Source organism: Tubulanus polymorphus, chromosome 6 (assembly GCF_964204645.1).
Source record: "Tubulanus polymorphus chromosome 6, tnTubPoly1.2, whole genome shotgun sequence".
Lineage (NCBI taxonomy): Eukaryota > Metazoa > Nemertea > Palaeonemertea > Tubulaniformes > Tubulanidae > Tubulanus > Tubulanus polymorphus.
The window spans coordinates 10,026,547-10,039,322 of record NC_134030.1 but is presented as its reverse complement, the minus strand read 5'-3'; the positions used below and the strand labels follow the sequence as shown (position 1 = coordinate 10,039,322).

Sequence of the window (12,776 nt, the reverse complement as noted above, 5' to 3'; positions counted from 1 at the left end):
GAAGCCGTCATATATACATATACATAATAAGATAAAAACCCACTATCTACAGATTAAAACAAGAATTTATTTATTCAATGTAAAATATATAGAAAATACGACGTTTCGATCTTACCCTAGAGATCATCGTCAGGCGACACACCTCTCTTTTGAACTTGAACTTGAACTTCTCTTGATAGCAGCAGTCGCAGTTCCTGTTTGAGAGATTCTTTGCCATTTCGATACCGTTTAGTGAATAGTCATTAGCTGCGATCACACGAGCGTTTTGGCCCTGAACAACTGTTCACGCGGGTACCAAATGCCTGTTTGGCCCGACCAAAAACATCGAACCAGGCCCGAGCCAAATTTTTGGCACGGGACAAATAATGCGTTTGAATTGCTACTGTTTCCGGCAGTGACTCACTTCAGTTTGTTTAAGCATTGTTTAGTATTGAGTGAATGGTTTGCGTGTGAGCGCGCCCTCTAATTTGGCTCGGGCCGAATCGTCTCCGTGTGATCGCGGCTATTATTTATAGATGCACATACAAGCCTATTCCTGTAAAGATCCCATGATGACTCTGATTGGACGTTCCTTGGACCGATCTACCGATTCGTCAAACATCCTTGATTTTTCTCTTATGGTCTCACTCCCAGTTACAAAGCTATCACTTACCCCGCTATAAGTGAAGCGGTTCGAAATATTTCTAACCAACATTGCGATTGATTTCATTAAACGTTAATTACGTACCGATAATGTCGCTACCTTAAAAAGAGCGAGTGGAATGAAAGATAATCGAAGAAGTCCCACAATTCGAATTTTTATACGATATAATTTATTGAGACGATACCACAACGCTTCGGCTGTTGACAAACAGCCATCATCAGGTGGAATGACCAAAAACAGATGTAACGGAGCAGATAAATTCAGAGGACATAAACAAAAGCTTAAGTATCAGAATTAAGGTAAACAGAACAAGCAACAAATGAATACAACCAGGGTACTGTAGAAACCACACAATTCTATGAACAGTTCAGACTGGATATAAATCATTTAACTTAGTGGAGTAGAAGTGATTCGATTAACCTCGATTACCTACAGTGTACACGGATTAGGGAGTTTCATTCGACTACTAGAAAGCGAGATATCGAGGTCTGTGGAGGTGGACGCGACGCAATATTTTATTTAATGACCTGTTGTCGTACCACCTGTATCGGATCGTATATCAACTATCTAATTTATAAGTTATCTAAATTGAAAATTAGTCCCGTTGTTATCAGAAGTCGTCTATTAGGCTGTGATCAATTTATACATCAGATTCGATACGCGGTTACAAAGCGTATATTGAAATCATAATACAACTGAATATGGATGCGATTTGAGTTCGATGAAGAAATAGAATGTGCTCATGGACGTGTCTGATAGATCTGATAGATCCGCGATCGTAGGTGACGATTTCAATTTATTCCGAAAACAGTTTTCGGAAAGGTGAGTTCAGTATAAGCGAGAAGTAGGTCGAAAAAGTCGAGATAGTCGAAAAAATACTAAGGAGAAAAGGAACTTGACAACGAACCGTTTTATTACATTATCTAACTTGAAATAATTTCAACCCAATTGATTCTGTTTTAGATCGATTTTAGAACGAATAGTCGTGAGAAAAAGTGTTAATTTTGAGAAACTAACGAAAAGGGACGAAATGCAAATGTTAACAGAAATTCACACTGTTTTTAAGCTACAAAATGCCTAATCAAAACGCAATATTTATACATATTTTATGACAATCGCTCCCTTCGAAATATTCTGTGTTTTTAATCTCACAATTTTAGAAGACTAAGAGATTTATATAAAAAATTGTGCGGTTTTCATATTAAAATATGCGGTAAATGTATCGTTTCCCACCATCACGACCATTCGTCGTCGCTCGTGGATTCTGACGTTATGAACTTGTCACCGGAGAATAATACATCGTCCCCAGCGTTGTGGAATATCAGTGCCGCGGATTCGGAGAACGATGCGGACAAAATTTTGTCGATATCGGCGGCCGGATTTTTGAGTATAGTCGCCGTAAAGATTCTCATCTGCTCGCTGGGCTGCGTGTCGAATTCGTTTATGTTAGCGACGTTCGTTTATAGCAAGAGTCTGCGACGTTCGCAGCACGGTAAATTGCTTATAGCGGTGACTCTGTCCGATTTCACGCAGGCCGCATTTACGATGCCCGTCAGCATACAAGCGGGTATCCTCGGTCGATGGCCTCATCCGTATCCAGCGTGCACGCTCGCCGCCTGGGTCTCCGGCATTTGTATAAACGTGTCGTACTGGGGAATGGTACTGGTCAACACCGAAACGTATATAGCTATCCACTACCCGTTGAAATACCCGGTAATCGCCAGTAATAAGAACGTGATCGCTACCTTGCTCGCCGTGATCGCGGCGATCACGTTGTACCACACAGTACTGGCGATAATCTTCGGAGGAATTTACGACGCCAACTACGAACAGTGCGGATTCCTGATGGACCCGACCGGCGAAGAAGCCACGCCGATAATGGACTATTTCTTCGTCACGTACGCGCTAGTCTTAGCGGGATTCATATTCAATATATACGCCGCGGTTAGCAATTACATCGTAGCGCAGCGTCATATCCGAGAGATGGCGCGTCAGCATACAGACGGCAACCGCGTCGCGTTTCGCTACAAATCTCGTCTGCGGTCGGCTACGACGCTCGCGATCATGTTCGCGTGTTTTGCGTGTTCGCACGCACCGTTGATTCTGGTCAGACTGGCTCGGTTGATAAACCCCGAAGCCGTACCCAAAGATATGTCCATGTTGTACGTGTGGTTTCTCTACGCGAGCAGTTTCCTGAACGAAATCGTATACGGACTGCGGTCGCGGGAGGTGAAAGAAGTGGCTTTCAAAATCATACGTCGCCTGGCAAAATTTTTCGACCACGTTTTATCGATCGTTCGTTGCTATTGCGATATCGAAAAGCCGCGCTCGGCTGCCAAAAATAGCGGCGTCTCCACCGTTGCGATACCACCGAAAGATTCGGTGCCCAGTCCAAATCAGAAGCAGTCGGTCATTTCGATGGCAAGTTTGTGTTCGCTGGAGAGGGTGATAAGACTAGACGACTCCTGCTCGATGGCGAATTGAGATCCATGGACCCACATACATGGCATACGATTTGTAAAAACCATTAACAATCGAAAATAATGGTGAAAATAATTAAGCTCTTTATTCAGTTTCATTTCGGAATTCTATATTTCGATTAGGCTAAGAAATGTACCTAATTTGTCAGAATTTGGAAATCAAACCCGGCAGGCCGGTGTTTTGTTTTTTTTTAAATCTTTTTTCGTATAAAAATTGAAATAAAATATTCATTTTGAAGACTATGAAGACCATGATTTTGGCAGATTTTAAGGCAGGTTACTTAATCTTTACAATTTATGTGCAAAAATTTCCGGTTCCCGGCTGGAGTTGGGATACTCTTTTGTTGATATCATCGCTTTAGACTTTACACAAACAGCTTCTTTGAAGCAAACCGTACGTATTTATACGTGACAAAAGAGCCACCTAGTTCCCTAAACATTCAGTTTGGGACTTAGTTCGGAGACAGTTTCGGTTCCTCTTAGCTACACGATTATTTACCAATATCACGAATGCTCGAATTCTTCACGTGTACGCGCCATCGCTCAACGAGACCCGGTTTACCTTCTTTGAATCCATACAATTTTCTGAAGTAAATAAAAATACTTTTTAATCCGAGCGAAAGTCTCTAAATCCGATTCTTGTCGCCGTAAAAACCGTAAAATATTTCATGTTTGATGCATTTCAAGAATTATTCTTGTGTGGATGTGCGCTACCCTACGTCATCAATATATTGGGTTATATGGTTACTGGTCAGTTCAATTCAAATATCGATATATTCAAATCCAAAAATAACTTTATTGGTCCTTACTTAATGGATGATGTGTTTTATACTACATGTATATTATTTATTGTCGACAATCTCAAGGAATTTATGTATGTATTATTTTCAAGGCGTCAACAAACTTTCAAGTTAGTTTTCTTGTTTTCTCTAGGATAAATCAAAGTTAATTCATTCTTAGAACTAGCGTAAACATGGATAAAAATGTCAATTTTTTTTACACATTCATTCTTAGAACTACTAGACTGTAAACATGGATAGGGAATTTGGAAATTTTTGACAGGATTCCAATAATCTTATTTACATATACAAAATAACATTTGGACTTCAATCGGTGTCGCGTTTGTTGACATTCGATTATCAAATCTCAGTCTTACGATGCATTGTGTACTTTACTCGCCGTTCCGAAGTTCGAGGCTGATCGAGTACGGGAGTCGGTTTCCGTTATCGCCGCAATTTCATTAATCTATTTATTTGTTTAAGTAGCTCTAAAGTCTAAACCACGCGCCGTCCAAATCTCACGACGGACTATCCCCATTTACTTCCCTTAATCCCTTTGTTGATGTATGTCCGGTATGAACTCACGTTACAGAATCGTTCAACCATAAATGCTTTACGTATCCTAACGTAGAAAATCAATGAATCGCCGTCGTCGTCTTAAAAAAGATGTTGGCAAAAATAATATTTTATTTCGTGCCGATCGTTACTTTACAAACGACCAAATAAAATCTCTTGATTATAACTAACAATTAGATTTATCTACATTCAGACTCCCAACCCGAAATAGAAATGCAACGCTGATTTCCATCATCTCCAGATGGTTTAAAATTTCCGTTGAATCTTGGGTGCAAGTTAAGAATAGGGGACTGAATCCGGCGATATTACTAGTGGAGGCCGTCTCCCCACTAGACTAATGGTGTTCATTGAATCCCATTGAATGTTTTAACTACATACTACCAAACCTTACCCTAACCCTATCCCTAGCTGTAAAATAGACCCTAAACCTAGGCGTGTAAATGAGCTAGTCCCTTAATCTTTACTCTTACCGAATCGTGTTCACATCGAAATTATCATGACATTATTTGATAAATATTAGTTTTTTTTAATTGTTGAGAAAACCTCACCAAAATTGATGAACTTACTTCTATTGAACATATACCGTTCACCTTTGCCTGCCCTAAAACTATTTTACTTAGTGGAGGCGAAAAGTATCATAATTACTTATCCAGTGCGATGACCAAAACAGTTTTTTACAAAGTTAATAGCTCAAAATCTAGCCGTTATCCCCGCCGTTTTCGTTATTGGCGCAAACTGATTTAGTATCGATTGCAAAACAGTTGTTGAGAAATTGACACTTACCACTACTTGTTCGCCCGAAATATCGCACGGTAAGTCGAGCAATCGTGCTGTCTTTTCCAAAAAAACCGAACAGCAAAAACAACATCGAACTGTACATGATGCAACAAAGCAAAAGAACAATTCCTGTAATAAGGTTGTCGGCTCCGTCATCGTTAGCTGTCTCCGTCGTCTGCTGATCTGGCTCCATTTTGGATACGAGTCGGTTGCTTTTAGCCGGTTCAGGGTGGCTTTGCTTGTAAACCGTCATTTTGTCACGTCTGAAGTTCGGCGGTTTGACGAAAATTCCCATAACGGATTGTTAAAACTTTTATACGAATATGTGGACAAAAGAAATTCTAAATTTACCACCATTCGAATGTCAGATCAATTCATACTATGAATGCAATGCACGTTGCGGATTATTGTTATTATGACAGGCTTACATGCACGCACCACGTGGTGTTACACGGATTCCTAATAGTAAGGTCACGAGCCCTGGGTTCCAGGAAGTTGACACATTTTCGATATATCCGGCTTCGTTTACTAGAAATATGGCACCAAACCAAAATAACAAACACGCGTAATTCATGGAACCGTCGTCACACACAATTCAGAGAACCGTCGTCCGACCCGGAGCCGGTGCGGCGCGTACCTGCTCGCGGGTACGGCCAATCCATTATGCCTCTTAATGAATCAGGGTTTCCAGTGGTAAGGCCAAAGTAAATAAGAGTACTAAGAAGGACTTTTTCTACAATTTAAGACCCAAAAGGAGGGACTTTTTGAAAGAAGTACTTTCCAGTAAAATGAGGGCCCATAAGGGCGCATTTTCGCAATGCCTTTGCCGGAATACTAGTCATGTAGGCCAGTCATACATTTCAGGGTATAAACTGAACTGAATAAACTCATTGATTCCAGCCCTTGGACTAGATTTAGCAACACCGAAAACATAGTCAATTTGTCATCTACCACGTTATCTTCTACTCAGTGTCAACTTCTCGGCTACGGTTTGAATTTTTCTCTTCCTCATCAAGATAAACATGTTTTAGACTTTGTCAACCAATTGGAATATCGCAAATCATCTCCAAACAGTTTGGACTATAACTTTATATTCATGAATCTACAGGCTATTTGCGATCAACTCAACAGGAAACTCTTTGTATGTATGTATTGCCACTATATTATAATATGTATTACATGAACGATATTTGTATACTGTACTTTGTACAAAGTTACAATAAACGAAATGAAATGAAATGAATATCTACCTCGTCGATTTCGGCTCGCCCTCCAAGAACTACGGAAGTTAAAGACTATTAAAATATCTAAGGCTGATAAAGGTGGCAAGATTGTGATTTTAGATCTGGATAATTATTATGTTAAAATGCAATCTCTCTTGGATAATCCTGGTGTTTATAAAAAGCTTAAATCGAATCCTCTTCCTCGTATGCAAGCTAATTTCAACAGAAGTCTTTCGGATATTATTAAACGTTTTCCCACCGCTAAAGAAACTCTGAATAAGTTCCATTCACGTCTTCCCTCTTTACCATATATCTATGGATTGCCTAAAATTCATAAAGATAATGGTCCACTGCGCCCTATAGTCTCCAATTGTAATTCTCCTACATACCGCTTATCAAAATTGCTCGCGAAACAGTTATCTCCTGTGCTCGGTTCGTTCTCTCCGTCGCACCTTCGCCATAATCAACACTTACTTGAACGTATTAAGAATATTATCGCTGGCAACGACAAATTTATATCATTTAATGTTACTTCCCTTTTTACCAATGTTCCTCTTGGACCTACTCTTGATTTCTTAAAACGCAGATTACCATCACTTAATATTAACTTCGGCATTCCTACGGATTGTATCATCGACCTTATCTCTATTTGTACGACGGACTCCTTTTTTGAATTCAACAATTGTTTTTACGAACAGACATTCGGTATCGCTATGGGAAACCCTCTTAGTCCTATTCTAGCTAATTTATTCCTAGAACATGTTGAATCTGAAATATCGCCTCTTTATACTGATATTCACCCTAAAATCTGGCTCAGATATGTTGACGATGTTCTGGCTTTGGTTCCCTTTGACTTCAATGTTGATAACTTTCTTATATATTTAAACTCCCTTTACCCGTCTCTGGCTTTTACATATGAATGGGAATCTAATAGTAAAATACCCTTTCTGGATGTTTTGATTTTTAACTGTGGATCCTTTTTGAAATTCGCGGTTTATAGGAAACCTACCAACGCTGAATCCTACCTCCATTACTTCTCTTTTACTTCTCGAGATATTAAACTTGGTTTAGCTCAAGGATTATTTCTTCGCGCTTTGAGAATTTGCGACCCCTTATTTCTACCCGATGAAATTCAACATATTAACCAATCTCTCAAAAAACTTGCCTACCCCGATTTCATATTGAAAAAAGCTCTCCTTAAAGCTCGTACTACGCATTTTTAGAAATAACAACCTTAGAACTCCTACCTTGGCTACCGATAAACAGCCTATCATTGTACCGTATGTACCTTTCCTCGAGAATTCTAAAGTTTCTCTTCGGTCACTAAATAAACAACTTATCTTTAAATACAATAATAAACTTAGTAACATATTGATCAATAACAAACCGAAAACTGAATCCCTAAACTGTGGAATTTATAAAATACCTTGTAAAGTTTGCGACAAAGTATATATTGGAGAAACAGGTCGGAACCTTAATCAACGCATAAAAGAGCATAAGTTAGATGTAAAAAACTTTAAACCTGAAAGCGGAGTTGCTAGTCATGTATTTCAGACTTCACACAATTTTGATTTCGCTAATGCTGAATTAATTTACCTTTGCAGCGATAAAACTAAAAGACATATTTTGGAATCTGCATTAATAATTGAAAATTCTAACAACGTTGTAAACCTAAACAATGGTTTTTCACCCCATAATAAACTTATATCTAAATTCCTCTGTCAACTGGTTAAACTCAACACTTGATTCCCCTTTGATTATTTGTTATTTGTTCTCTCATCTATTTTAGTCTCTCAACTTGTATTCACCATTGTTTTAATTTAAGTGCCCCCTAGTTTGTCTTTTTACTACTGATTTCAAGTTCTAATTTATATTTATACTCACTATTGTTGTTTATAATTACCCCTTAGTTTGCTTCCCTTTAATCTATTTTAGCGCGTAACTGATTCTACGTTAATTTTCCTTTAGTTTGTATCATCCCTAATTACTTGAATTAGTCTCTTTGTCTCTGGATTGTATATATATCTCATAATTTTTGTAGTTTCTCATTATTCCTGAAGATGACTATTAGGATATAGTCGAAACGTTGAAATAAACTACTATCTCGAAGTTTCATTTTCGGACTTTTTCGTTATAATTGTGGGATTCTCTCTACATTTCAGGGTAATTCCATAAAACACTTTCCTGAATATTCCATCTTACTGACAAGTGAATTACCAGGCCTTACTAATAAAATACTTCAACAGTCTAATTCATGACAAAATTGCGCGTGAAAAATACATCAAATTCAAATACGGAATGACTTTTTTATCATAAGGAATGACTAAGAGTCAAAAAGAAGGTAAAGGATTAGATTTACAGGGTCCAAAGGGCCAGAGTTAGGTTAGGGTCAAAGTAATACATGTAGTTTAGAATTCGGGTTTTAAGGAGGAAAACAATAGGCACAAATGTAATGAATGTAAATATAGTAAAAATTGCTAATAGTTGGCACTCGAGCTTGCGTGTTCAAATCCTTATTTTTGAAGTATACAACTTCGAATTTTCTAAGACGACTAAACATACTGAAAAACTGATAGAAATAATCGTTTAAGAATATACTATTTTGAGATTTCCTGTAAATCTGTTAACATGGTGATATCTTAACTGCTGAAAAGTGAACTAACTGCAAAATCTGTATTTATCAACAGTAATCTGTTAACTCCACCATGAAGACTATTACTGTAAGTTTTTGATGGATTCCATATATTTTGAATTCTAATTTGAAGTCGGTGTATTTATCATGAAATAAATGTCACAGAATGAGGCTTCAGATTGAATTTCATATTTACAAACTCCTCACTGAATATTTTCATAGACAAAAATTCTTAAGATTATCTATGAATGTTAGAATATTTTGTAATTTCTATTTACAGCACATAACGAGTTAATTCAATATGGGATATATATTTTTCGCACCTAAACCTACCTTGACACTGTAGTCTTGATGCACTTTGGTCATTCGATCTTCAGAGATTTCATCTTAAAAATGGCGCGATTTGTTTTTTTTTCAAAATTAAATGAGTGAATTATGATTGCTGATAGTGTTGTATTTTGTCTGTGAAGTCTGGGAGTGCTGTCATACTATGAACCAATGATGTAATTGCCTACACTAAATCGTGTTAAACACTTGAATCATCACTGGAAAATTTTCGAGGACTAACTGAAGTTTCTGCAATAATGACCAGATAAATATCCTTGGGCTGAAAACAGACTGATCTGAACTGGACTACTGAAAACAGTGCAAAGAGTTAGGCCAGGGGACTTGCAACGCAAAACTTGCCGAAAATAAACTCAAAGAGCATGAGGTGACAAAAAAAAAACAAATCCATTTTTCTATGGATGATCGCCATAGGTGACAGTAGATTACACCGGGGGCATGTGGTCATTCATCTAAGATTTCATCTTTTCGCTTAAACCTACCTTATACTGTTCTGTAGTCTTGATGCACTGTGACATTTCATCTTAAAAATGGGGCGATCGAGTTGTACATTTATCTGTAAAGTTTGAGTGTTGTCTGCCAAAATCTATAACGTAGCTTATTAATCAGAGATTATGTGTTCAAAAATATCCCGAATGATACTTTTTAAAGCGTATCATCGTAAGTAAATATTCTAATTTCGAAACTGATTTTCTGCGCAAATGCTTCAAATAAGTCAAATTAAACAGTAAAAAGGGTCCAAATGTAATGACTCTCTGAGAAATGTTGCAGCCCTTCACTAACTTTAGCTGACTCCTCCCGACAGCGGCCCGTGCTGGATAGTCTAGCCCCCTCTCCAGACCTACCGATGAAAACCGTGTGAACCCTGGACCAGTATCTGGCTCGCACCGGCGTAGCGCACTGGCAAAATTCATCAAACCAAGGCCAGGAAACCACCAACTGACCCTGTCTGACCGATACATTTCCTGTTCAGCGTCATACAGTCGGGCTTGAAGCCATCAGTCGGGTTGGCGGCCGTGAAGGTTTCAGGCTGTGGAGTTAGATTCCCGATACAGAGAAGAGAGAGAGGAGACCCAAAAACAAATGCATTTTTTGTATGTATGTTCGTGCTTGCCATAGTTGACGACACTAGATTACAATGAGGAGATGTAGTTATTCATCCAATATGTCATATTTTTCGCACTGAAACCTACCTTGACAGTGTGTAGTCTTGAGGCACTTTGGTCATTCAATCTTCAGAGATTTCATCTTAAAAATGGAGCGATTTGTTTTTTTTTCAAAATTAAATGAGTGAATTATGATTGCCGATAGTGTTGTATTTTGTCTGTGAAGTCTGGGAGTGCTGTCATGCTATGAACCAATGATGTAATTGCCTACACTAAATTGTGTTAAACTCTGGAATCATCACCGGAAAATTTTCGAGAATTGAAGTTTCAGCAATTACGGTGGGTTGAAACCAGAATGATCTGAACGGGACTGAAAACAGTGCAGAGAGAGAGAGGACTTGCAAAACCTGCCGAAAAATTAGTGAAAAGGATGATAAAACATTTAAATGGAGAGGAAACTCAAAAACAGATCCATTTTTGTACGTTCACCATAGGTGACTGTAGATTTCACTGCGAACATGTAGCTATTCGTCTAAGATTTCATCTTTTTGTAGGGAATGAGGTTTCATCTCATAAAGGTGCACATTTTGTTCATTAACTAAAAAAGATTTCACCATTTAAAGATATGGCACATGTTTCTTTCAAATGTTTATAGTATTGTACAGGTAACTACAAAATAAACATACATCAATTCAAGTTGCTGGCTATGATGATTAGGAATTGAAATGCTTCAAATATCCTAAAAGAAATCTTTTACAAGATATTTTATGCTCCTTGAACCGTTGACGCGATTGTCCAGTGATTTAGAAACGTTTTGCTTTGTTTATTTCAAAATTGACGAGCGACATGAATTTGTCTTTACGATTATGATTACTGTTACTATTGCGATTGCGATTGATACTATTACTATTACTATTACTATTATTATCATTTATTATAATCATCATTATTATGAAAGCATTTATGTGTAATAGGACTTGTCTTTAAAGGTCTATGTTCTTTTTTTTCTTATCTAAAACAAGGTACATTGTGTCCTGATGAAGTGATTGCTTTGACATACTCACGGCTAAATATAACCAGAAGAGTTTGCATTTAAATAGCTTCCTTAAAATTACAAGAAATCATTTCGAAATATATTTTAGAACGTTTCTGCATGAGCTCATCTTGAATAGACAAGCGCGTGAAAGAAAGAAATATAAATGTTACGTAAAGTAAAGCCTCAATACTCGATATCGAAAAATTATGTTGATCTAGTTGCTTGTGTGTTGTATCATGATTATTGAAAAAAATCCAAATGAAGAAATATGTTTAGAATTACAACGAAAAAAAGATTCAAAATACCCTCAGTGAACAGATAGATAAATATATCATTCTAAGAAGGATTAAATGTATCATGTACCAATTTTCTGTGTTAACGTTTCAAAATGCATCAACTCAAACAGTAAAAGCTCTAAATTTAATAACTAATAACAATACACGTTGCCTTTAAACACATCAAATGTGTTTTCTGGCCACAATACAAATATTCATCTGATCAACTTGCTGGTTCTGATTAGAAATAGCAATGCTTCAAATGCATTTAAAATTCTTTCACAAACCGCATAAATGGTATAGTCCATCACTTGTTTATGAATGACCCGAGATCAAAACGCTTCAATGCGCTTGTTTCTAAATATACACATCAGGGCTTCTTATTTGACTTATCAAAAAGGCTTATGTTCTTTTCATACTATCAGTTTAGAAATGAAAAACCAGGGAGGATAGAATTAATTACCTTAAACTGCAAAAAGATATCAATGGTTTTTACTCACCATAATGGATCAGTTTTGAAACATTATAGAGTCACGTAGTTCTCTGTGTGGACCAGTGGGTCAGTTGGAAACATTCTAGCTATTGTCAAACAATGTCCTCAAGGTCACGTCACTGAGTTCATAGAAGTTCATTGGAGCATAATGTCATATGTTGAAATACAGCGAACCTGTGCACAGAATGAAATCAAATAGATTTAAGAAATGTTGCTATCCACAGCCATACATTATGATATCTTCGAAACATCTTGAATCAATACTACATAATAGTTATTTGCTGGAATCTTACAGCGAATTTCACTATTGAATGAAATCCACGAAACACAGGCTTTAAATATGGATGAACATATTTGATGTTGAATATTTCTGGGGATAGATTAGATATATCAATTCAAAAAAGAACAATT

General features: G+C 37.3%; 2 protein-coding genes across 2 annotated transcripts; one reads left to right on the top strand and one right to left on the bottom strand.

Annotated features, from left to right (window-relative positions):
• Window positions 1-1,385: 1,385 nt before the first annotated feature.
• LOC141907728 (melatonin receptor type 1B-like) lies at window positions 1,386-3,127 on the top strand. The gene is made up of 2 exons (XM_074797467.1): window positions 1,386-1,465; window positions 1,804-3,127. Exons 1-2 carry the CDS (start codon window positions 1,386-1,388, stop codon window positions 3,125-3,127), a joined length of 1,404 nt encoding a protein of 467 aa, XP_074653568.1.
• A 71-nt stretch (window positions 3,128-3,198) lies between these two features.
• Window positions 3,199-5,620, bottom strand: LOC141907400 (uncharacterized). Its single transcript, XM_074797024.1, has 2 exons — window positions 5,262-5,620; window positions 3,199-3,708 (listed from the first exon to the last, which is right to left on the bottom strand). The coding sequence occupies exons 1-2, from the start codon at window positions 5,548-5,550 to the stop codon at window positions 3,647-3,649; spliced, it is 351 nt and encodes a 116-aa protein (XP_074653125.1). The 5' UTR covers window positions 5,551-5,620; the 3' UTR covers window positions 3,199-3,646.
• Between the last annotated feature and the right edge of the window lie 7,156 nt (window positions 5,621-12,776).

Excerpts from the sequence above, each read along its gene's own strand:
- LOC141907400 (XM_074797024.1), bottom strand. The coding sequence starts at position 5,550 with ATGGGAATTTTCGTCAAACCGCCGAACTTCAGACGTGACAAAATGACG. Across the intron at positions 3,709-5,261 it reads TTTCGGGCGAACAAGTAGTG|AAAATTGTATGGATTCAAAG; the intron begins GTAAGTGTCAAT and ends TATTTACTTCAG.
- LOC141907728 (XM_074797467.1), top strand. The coding sequence starts at position 1,386 with ATGGACGTGTCTGATAGATCTGATAGATCCGCGATCGTAGGTGACGAT. Across the intron at positions 1,466-1,803 it reads CGAAAACAGTTTTCGGAAAG|AAGACTAAGAGATTTATATA; the intron begins GTGAGTTCAGTA and ends TCACAATTTTAG.